Source organism: Perognathus longimembris, chromosome 3 (genome assembly GCF_023159225.1).
Source record: "Perognathus longimembris pacificus isolate PPM17 chromosome 3, ASM2315922v1, whole genome shotgun sequence".
NCBI lineage: Eukaryota > Metazoa > Chordata > Mammalia > Rodentia > Heteromyidae > Perognathus > Perognathus longimembris.
Genome location: NC_063163.1, coordinates 86,817,961 through 86,827,945, shown reverse-complemented (window position 1 = coordinate 86,827,945; position 9,985 = coordinate 86,817,961). Strand labels below are relative to the sequence as shown.

Genomic DNA, 9,985 nt, shown 5'->3' with positions numbered 1-9,985 from the left:
GGAGGCTGAGATCTGAGGATCAAAGTTCAAAGCTAGCCCAGGCAGGAATGTCCATGAGGCTCTTTTAATCACCCAAAAGCTGGAAGTTGAGCTGTGGCTCAAGTGGTAGAGTGCCAAGCTTTAAGGAAAAAGCCAAGTGAGACCACAAGGCCCTCAGTTCAACCCCAATATTAGCATGCATACATGTGCACGCACGCGCGCGCACACACATACAATAATCCCTGAGTTACAAAAGTGAGTTGTGGCTTGTGTCAAATGCCTCATCTCTCTTGATCTCTTGTCAGAGGCACAGTCATCTTCTAGGGTTGTTAGGGGATTAAACACAATAAGTGGTCAAGAGCTTGGGAGAGGGGTTGTAGACAAAGCACAATGTGCAAAGTAGTAACTAAAGGAAGGGCCCCTCTCTTCCATGGCATTGTGAAGCCCCACCTTCAGGACTGAACTCGCAGTCTCCTCCTTTTGAGTTGCTAAATTCTTCTGCGAATCCCCGCTGCCTGCCGTCTCTGGAAAGGAGGCTCCTAGTTGAGGGAACTGCTGGCTGGGCCTTGGTGCTCCTCAGTCTAGCAACTCCCAATCAGCAGCATGTGGCTTTCAACAACAGAGGTGCTCTGGGGTTTGGGGAACAAATTACCAGCTAGGCCCAGGAAAGAGAGAGAAGCTTGAAGAGAAAATTCTAACCAGGGAATGAAGTATGGTTTCTTCCTGAGACAGGAATGAAAAGGATGTATTGGAGAATGACCATGGAGACCCCCTTCATATTTTCTTTTTTTTTTGTCAGTCCTGGGGCTTGAACTCAAGGCCTGGGCACAGTCCCTGAGCCTCTTTGTGTTTAAGGTAGCACTCTACCACTTGAACCACAGTGCCATTCCAGCTTTTTCAGGGTAGTTTACTGGAGATAAGAGTTTCACGGACTTTTCTGTTTGGGTTGGCTTTGAACCTGTACCACGATCCTCAGATCTCAGCTTCCTGAGCAACTAGGAAAACAGGCATGAGCCACCGGTGCCCAGCACTTCTTTTCTTCTTTCTTTCTTTCTTTCTTTCTTTTTTTTTTTTTTTTACATTTGAGCACTCTGTTCTTTTCTTTCTTCTTCTTCTTCTTTTTTTTTTTTTTGCCAGTCCTGGGCCTTGGACTCAGGGCCAGAGCACTGTCTCTAGCTTCTTTTTGATCAAGGCTAGCACTCTGCCACTTGAGCCACAGCGCCACTTCTGGCCTTTTCTATATATGTGGTGCCAAGAAATCAGACCCAGTGTCTCATGTATATGAGGCAAGCACTCTTGCCACTAGGCCATATTCCCAGCCCCTTCTTTCCTTCTTTCTTTCTTTTTTTTTTTTTGGCCACTCCTGGGGCTTGGACTCAGGGCCTGAGCACTGTCCCTGGCTTCTTTTTTCTTTTTGCTCAAGGCTAGCACTCTGACACTTGAGCCACAGCACCACTTCTGGCCATTTTCTGTTTATGTGGTACATGGGGAATTGAACCCAGGGCCTCCTGTATATATAGCCCCAGCCCCCTTCTTTCCTTCTATAAAAGGCTGGTGCTATACCACTTGGGTCACATCTTCACTTCCAGCTTTTTGCTGGCTAGAGATGAGTCTCTAGGATTTGTCTGCCTAGACTCAAGGCACACAAACCCAAGAGACTTTCATCTCCAATTAACCAGCAAAAAAGCCAGAAGTGGAGGTGTGGCTCAAGTGGTGAGGCATCAGCCTTGAGTGAAAAAGCTAATCAAGAACATGAAGCCCTGAGTCCAATCCCCACTACTGGCACACTTAATTAAAAATTTAAAAGCTGGGTAAAGTGGCCTTAGTGGTAGAGTGCTTGCCTAGCATGCATGAAGCCCTGGGTTTGAGTCCTCAATACCGCATAAACAGAAAAAGCCAGAAGTGGCACTGTGGCTCAAGTGGTAGAGTGCTAGCTTTGAGCAAAAAGAAGCTCAGGAACAGTGCTCAGGCCCTGAGTTCAAGCCCCAAGACTGGCAAAAAAAAACCCAACAAAACCCAACCCTGGATAGAGGTGGGGCACTGGCACTTTCCCTGGACTTTCCCTTGGGCCCAGAGATTTAACCACCCTGCCCAACAGAAGGCAAGAAGCTGCAGTGAACACATTCCTCAAGAAAGCAGAGACAAAGGCCACTGAGATCCTGCTGTTAGCCCTTCCCTTCTTTTCCTTTCCCTTCCTTCCTTCTGTTTTAGGGTTTGAACCAGGACCTCATATGCTAAGTGACTACTATTTTTCATTTTTCTTTCTCTCTTTTCCCTTCCATTCTTCTTCTTTTTTTTTTTTTTTTTTTTGTCATTGGGCTTGAACTCTGGGCCTGGACACTGTCCCTGGGCTCTTTTTCTCAAGGCTAGTGTTCTACCACTTTGAGCCACAGTGCCACTTCTGGTTCTGGTGGTTAATTGGAGATAAAAGTCTCAGGGACTTTGCTGCCCAGGCTGGCTTTGAACCTTAATCCTCAGATCTCAGCCTCCTGAGTAGTTATGATTACAAGTGTGAGCCACCAGCACTCAGCTCCCTTCCATTCTTTCTTTCTCTTTTCCTTCCTCCTTTCTCTCTTCCCCATTCCTTCCTTTATTCATATTCCTTTAAGTGGAGCTGGCAGAGGGTTGTTAAATGATGGGGAGTAGGGTGGCCACTTGCTGTTGGTGCCCAGGCCCTGTGTTGATTCTTACCACTATGAAGCAGCTGCCTCTAGGGATCTGCCAGCCAAATCCCTGGAGAGCACACTCCAGCTGAAAACACCACAGCTAAGAGAGCCGGAGGACACAGGTGTTTGATTACATCACCCTGCCGAGACTGGGTTTGTGGAGGATGAGCAAAAAAGGAGAAAAAAAAATGTGGTGAGATTGATGGGCCCAGTATAGTGGCTGATGCTTGTAATCTCAGTAATCTCAGGTGCCTGAGATGCTGAGATAGGAGGAGGATCGCAATGGGCAAAAGGTCAGCAAGACCTGAATAAAAACACTTAAAAAACCAAGCTGAGCATAATAGTTCGTGTCAGTAATACCACTCCTTTAGGAGGCATAGGTAGGAGGGTTGCAACCCAAGGCTGACCTGGGCAAAAACTATGAGACTGTATTGAAAAAAATAAAGCCACAAGGATTGGGGGTGTGACTCAGTGGTAAACCTGTCACCTGCCTCGCAAGCACGAGGCCCCAAGTTTAATTGGGGTGACAGTACACTGCCCAAAATAAACTAATGAAAACTTAAAGAACGCTGACGTTTTAAATTCACTCATTTGGTGATTCCACAGATGCGTAAGACTCCTTGTCCGAAACAGGAGAGGGCTGGATTTGAGCGGGGCTAAAGTGGGGCTCAGACTGCCAGGTGAGATGAGTTCTCACTGAAGGTCTCCAACCTCTCCCCGGATAATGACAGGCAGTGTCATATGTGGAGTGCCACCCTGGGCTAGCATTGCGTTGTCATTCCGTCTTTTAAATCCTCATAACCAGCCTAGGATCTGTCCCAGGAGGAAACTGAGGTTTAAGGGCTCAGCCACACCTCAGGGCACCAGGTATCTATTAAGCAGGAGAGGCAGAGCGGCCTGGGCCCTGGGCTTCCAGCACAGACACCAGGCCGACAGGCACTCAACATGCTCTAGACTGGCGAGGAGAAGGGTGGGTCATGGGGGTGGTGCTAAGTAGTTATTTGTCTGCTCACCCCCGCCTCCGCCCCCCAAGTACAATGGTTTGAACTCAGGACCTTGGACTTGCTAGGAAGGTGCTCTATCACCTGAGTTCCACACTTAGCCCTTTTTTTGCTTTTTTTTGGCCAGTCCTGGGCCTTGGACTCAGGGCCTGAGCACTGTCCCTGGCTTCCTTTTGCTCAAGGCTAGCACTCTGCCACTTGAGCCACAGCGCCACTTCTGGCCGTTTTCTGTATATGTGGTGCTGGGGAATCGAACCCAGGGCCTCATGTATACGAGGCAAGCTCTCTTGCCACTAGGCCATATCCCCAGCCCCCTTTTTTTTGCTTTTATCTTTTTGAATAGAGTCCATGGTGGCCTGTACTGTCATCCTCCTATTTACACTTCCCACATAGCTAGGATGACAGACGCATACCACTGCACCCTGTTTTTTTGTTGTTGTTACTTATTTTTGCCAGTCCTGGGGCTTGAACTCAGGGCCTGAGCACTGTTCCTGGCTTCTTTTTGCTCAAGCCTAGCACTCTGCCACTTGAGCCACAGCGCCACTTCTGGCCTTTTCTATATATGTGGTGCTGAGGAATCAAAACCAGGGCTTCATGTATACGAGGTAAGCACTCTTGCCACTAGGCCATATTCCCAGCCCGTTATTTTTATTTTTTACTGACTGAGATATCACAAACTTTTGCCCAGGCTAGCCTGGAACTGGGATCTTCCCAATGTCAGCCTCCTGAGTAGCTGGGATTATGGGCATGAGTCACCGTGCCCGGCTAATCCACATATTCTTGATCTCAAAGGCGCATACGTGGATAACATCAGCCAACCAGACTTCCCTTTCCAAAAGCTCATCCCAATGTATTCTTGTCGTTCCGAGTTTGTCTCTGTGTCTTGATGCACAAGCTCTTCTGTCCAGAGTGATTTTGGACTTCCTAGATCAATCTGAGAAGCAGGAGTTTGGCCAGCCTACATGCTGTCCAGATCAGCACCACGTTTGGTGATGGTCGCCTTCCTAGTGGGTCCAGCTGACACCAAGAGTCTTCAAGGCAGCTACTTCTGCCTGTGTGATTGGTGAGACAGAGACTGAAGATATCACATTTAACCAATGAAGCCCCTGATGGGTACCCAGGCTATGACCAGGTTAGTCAGGTGAGAATTTCCCATTCCCTAAAATACCCTGGGGCTGGGAAAAGAGGGAGAGAGAGAGAGGGAGGGAGAGAGAGAGAGAGAGAGAGAGAGAGAGAGAGAGAGAGAGAGAGAGAGAGAGCAAGCACATGTGTGTGCACACTGGTGCTGGTACTGTGGCTTGAATTCAGGGCCTTAAGCTCTCACTTGACTTCTTCACTCAAAGCTGGCCCTCTACCACTTGAGCCACAGCTTCACTTCCGGCTTTTGGTGGTTAATTGGAGATAAGAGTATCACGGAGGGCTGGGAATATGGCCTAGTGGTAGAGTGCTTGCCTTGTATACATGAAGCCCTGGGTTCAATTCCTCAGCACCACATATATAGAAAAGGCCAGAGGTGGCGCTGTGGCTCAAGTGGTAGAGTGCTAGCCTTGAGCAAAAAGAAGCCAAGGACAGTGCTCAGGCCCTGAGTTCAAGCTCCAGGACTGGCAAAAAAAAAAAAAAAAAAGAGTATCATGGACTTTCCTGCCCAGGCTGGTTTTGAACTATGATCCTCAGATCTCAGCCTCCTGAGTAGCTAAGATTACAAGTGTGAGCCACCAGCACCCAGTCTATGCTAGTTTTGAGGACAAAAATACTACTGTTAACTTATTCATGTCCCCCAGGTGTGCCTGGAGCTGGGGGGGAGGGGGGAGAGCCCCTATTTTTGCCTGCTGCACGTTTTGAAGCTCAGCAGAGTAAGAGGCTGCAAAGCAGCCTTGCCGGTTCACATGGGAACATAACCAGCCTCCACTGGGCAGGGCTGCCAGGTGCACGCATGGGGCTCTGGCTACTTCTGCATTCTCTCAAGCAATGAGGCGTGGCTAGTGATGCTCACTATAACTGCCACACACCATTGCTTGAGTGTCTTACTGAGAAAAATCCCCAGCCAGGGGCTCTCAGAAGCCAAGAGCAGCCAGCACTGCTCCCAGCCTCATGACGGGCAGGGTGGCTCTCTGCTGGGTCTCCTCGGATCCAGGGTCCATGTGCCACTCCAAGGGGAGGGAAAGAGGCCACCAATCACCATTTCCCTCTACTATACATGTCTTCAGGAAGGCCTGCTGCTGGCTGAGGCGCCTCCATGCCCCATGCAAAGACCCTGCAGGCAGGACCTCATCAGAGGAGGCACAGAAACAGGCTGGTAGCCAGCCACCACTTGTGTCCAGCTGCCAGAGCTGTTCTGGCCTCCGCCCACTTTTCTATTTCAGAAACAGTGGAATGTCCAACTTTGCAAATTCCTTTGCTTAACAGAAATTTTCTTTTAATGTCTCAATGCTGCAAACATTAAATCAGGGGCCTTTTAGAAAACACATGTGTATGTGTCCAAATGCGCGCACATGTGCGCGTGCACACACACACACACACACACAAGTCCCTGATGCTTTGAACATTTCTTGTGACTTCACTGATCTTGTTGTCCTGAATTGTCTGAAATGGTTAGGCCAAGAATGTCAGTGGTGAATATTTCTGCCGTGATTTCGTCCGGAAGTTCTTCTTCGTAGCAAATTTCTGAACCTAGCCAAACAAAACAAAACAAGACAAAAACAAATGCTTTCCCAATGATTAGGCTTCTAGTTCAGAAAGCTGATTTCTTCAAAACTCCTGGGTGGAAATTGGTTCGAATCCCTCCCTCCTGTGATGAGGTCTTTAACGGGATCTCTAAAAGCCTTAACCATGTGGTAGCAATGATTCTACTGTTTTAAGATGCTTAGAGGGCTGGGGATATGGCCTAGTGGCAAGAGTGCCTGCCTCATATACATGAGGCCCTGGGTTCGATTCCCCAGCACCACATATACAGAAAATGGCCAGAAGTGGCGCTGTGGCTCAAGTGGCAGAGTGCTAGCCTTGAGCAAAAAGAAGCCAGGGACAGTGCTCAGGCCCTGAGTCCAAGCCCCAGGACTGGCCAAAAAAAAAAAAAAAAATGCTTAGAAACACAACATAAATGCATAATTGGTAAAATTACCAATTGTGATGGTACTGGGGCTTGAACTCAGGAGGTTTCACTCTGCCTTAGCTTTGTTTTATTTTTATTTATTTTTTTGCTGGTTGTAGGGCTTGAACTCAGGGCCTGGGTACTGTCCCTGAGCTCTTTTGCTCAAGGCTAGCCCTCTACCACTTTGAGCCAAAGCACCACTTCTGGTTTTCTGATGGTTATTGGAGATAAGAGTCTCACGGACTTCCCTGCCCAGGCTGGCTTCAGAACTCAGCCTCCTGAGTAGCTAGGATTACAGGCATGAACCTCCAGTGCCTGACAACTTTATTTTTAATTGTTATTATAAAGGTGATGTACAGAGTGGCTACAGTTACATCAACCAGGTAGTAAGTATATTTCCTTAGCTGTTCTTTGCTCATGGCTTTGCTTTTGCTTGCTGGTCTTGGGGCTTGAACTCAGGGCCTAGGCTCTGTCCCTAAGCCTCTCTGTGCTCAAGGCTAGCCCTCTACTACTTGAGTCACAGCATTATTGGTCAATTTACAGTAAGAGTCTCATGAGCTTTTCTGTCCAGGTGGATCTCAAGCCTCCATCCTCAGATCTTGGCCTCTTGAGCAATGATGAATTTTGTTAAATTTGTTAACAGGCATTGGTAATAAACAGTGTGTGAGCAGAGAGACAGGTGAGGAACCTTGGCTCATAACTGTCTGGCCGTGTGTGTGTGTGTGTGTGTGTGTGTGTGTGTGTGTGTGTGTAAATCTTGTATGTCAGTGGAGCAGTTCCAGCCTAGGTAAGTCCAGGAGAGATATATGGATTGGTCACACCTCACTGAGCTACAAAAGAAGGCATAACACCGTTAGGTGACAGCAAAGAGGAGGGTCTTGTTTTGCTTCGTTAGTGGTGGGGATGAAGCCACTGTTTTACACTAGCAAGGCCAGGGCTCTGACACAGCCACACACAGCTAGAGACGATCCAATGATTCAATCTGTAAGAACTGTAAAGTTAAAGAGCACTGGTGGCTCACTCCTGTAATCCTAGTTCAGGAGGCTGACATCTGAGGATCATGGTTCGAAGCCAGTCCAGGCAGGAAAGTCCATGAAATTCTTTTTTTTTTTTTTTTTTTTTTTTTTTTTTTTGGCCAGTCCTGGGCCTTGGACTCCGGGCCTGAGCACTGTCCCTGGCTTCTTCCTGCTCAAGGCTAGCACTCTGCCACTTGAGCCACAGTGCCGCTTCTGGCCGTTTTCTGTATATGTGGTGCTGGGGAATCGAACCTAGGGCCTCGGGTATCCGAGGCAGGCACTCTTGCCACTAGGCTATATCCCCAGCCCCCCATGAAATTCTTATTTCCAATGAACCACCCAAAAGCCAGAAGTGTAGCTATGGCTCAAGTGGGTACAGCACCAGCCTTGAGTGGAAAGGCTAAGAGCTAGCATCCAGGTTCTGAGTTCAAGCCCTAGTACAGGCACCAAAAAAAGAGAAAAAAAAAACACCTTAAAACTATAAAGTTCTGGCCACTTGGAGTTGGGTTTGTGCCACTGCTAAATTGTTGCCCTTGTCTTGTGAACACACTGCTGAACTGTCCCCTCCACCTATGGCTGATGCCAGCCAGAAAGGCACAATCAGGTCCATGGGATAATGGGGAAGACCAGAGCGGTGCATTGCACGGGAACAAAAGGTCTCATCTCACAGACGTGCCACCCCTTGCTGGCTTGTCGTGACTCACCCAGACCGACCGTGCTGTGTGCTGGGTCTTAAGGAGAGTGGCCTGCACCGGTCACTCAGGAGGGGTGGCCGCATGTCCAGTACCTGTGACAGAGGAGGCTGCAGGCTCGGATTTCCACCCCTCAGGGTTCAGGCCGTACAATGTAGCAAAGCAGTCCGACATCTCCTCCTCGGTCATGTGCTCGCCTGGGGACCCCCGGGGAGGAATGGAGACTCCTTAGAAGAGTGTCAGAGTTGAGCAGTATCATTCTAAGCAGTATCGTTCTAAGAGGTGTGAGTGTGTGCATGTGTGCCTGCGTATGTACTGAAAGCAGAGACTCGTGCTGTTTCTTAGCTTTTTTGCTCAAGGCTGGTGCTCTACCACTGGAGCCACAGCTCTACTTCCTGCTTTTTGCTAGTTGATGGGCCATAATTTTTCTGCTGGGGATGGTTTTGAACCATGGTTCTCACATCTCAGAGCCGGCCGGGCAGGAAAGTCTGTGGGACTCTTAGCTCCAATAAGCTCCCAAAAGCCAGAAGAGAGGTGTGGCTCAAGTGGTAGAATGCTACCCTTGAGCAAAACAAGCTCAGGGACAGTGCCAAGGCCCCCAGGACTGGCATGAAAAAAATAAAAAAAGTTACAAACTGACTTTGCAGTGGTTTTTGTTACAAACCTGTCTTACAATAATCCCCAGAGATGGAGAAACTAGCTCTGTGTCCCCATTTTACAAGTGAGGACCCTGAGACTTGGACATCCTCAGGAAGCTGGGACATGAGTTGTATTTTTCTGGTTTCTAGACCAAGGTTGTTCCCATGGCCCTTACTCTTGCCAGACACACAGCATGTGGAGCCCATCCCTCGTGGCTGAAAGCCTGCCACATCACACCTGCCCCCCCCTAGGGGGGTGCCTGTCTCCCCTAACTCAGTTCTCTTTTGGGAATGGAGGTTCAGGGTGGCTCCTGGACCTCCTGGCTTAACCATGCACCTCTCGTAAGGAGCAGTCTCAGGAAATCCTCTCTCCGGATGGCCTTCTCTCCCTGAGAATTGGTGTAGCCAAGCACATCGAAGCTATGCTGGATGCTGCTCATGGTGTTCCCAAAAGGCGGCCTGTGATTCAGGTAAACTTTGAAGAAGTCTGGTAGGTTGATTTTGTCAATGAGCATTCCCGTTTCCACGTATTCACTGAACTTGATCTCATTGAACATGTCGTCGATCTGGGGGAAACATTGGGGGAGGGAAAGAAAGGTCATTTTACACAGAACACAGATTTATAAAGATTGGAGAGCTTACAGCGTGCTTGTGAGGGGTCGGATTGTGTCCCTCCGTTAGGATAGAGTGATGTTCTCATCCTCAGGACTTTATTAGAAGCAGGGTCACCACCCTGTAATGCATTGAGGCAGGTCCCTGATTGCCATCCACTGTGACCAGGGTTTTCCCCAGGGAGAGACACACAGAGGGAGAAGGTGTCAGCTGAGGCGGAGATGAGAGTGGACAGCATTAAGTGGAGGACTGTGCCATCCCCTCCAGAAACCAGAGGGCCTAGGAGGTTCTCC

The 9,985-nt window shown here is 48.8% G+C and overlaps 1 protein-coding gene across 1 annotated transcript in view; it reads right to left on the bottom strand.

Annotated features, from left to right (window-relative positions):
* Nucleotides 1-6,027: 6,027 nt before the first annotated feature.
* Cfap251 (cilia and flagella associated protein 251) overlaps nt 6,028-9,985 on the bottom strand; it is a 44,185-nt gene continuing 40,227 nt past the window's right edge. Inside the window, exons 20-22 of the mRNA XM_048343007.1 lie at nt 9,418-9,646; nt 8,538-8,639; nt 6,028-6,316 (exon numbers count right to left, since the gene is read on the bottom strand). Coding sequence (XP_048198964.1) covers nt 6,204-6,316; nt 8,538-8,639; nt 9,418-9,646 — 444 coding nt within the window. The 3' untranslated portion in view covers nt 6,028-6,203. The remainder of the gene's footprint in view (nt 6,317-8,537; nt 8,640-9,417; nt 9,647-9,985) is intronic.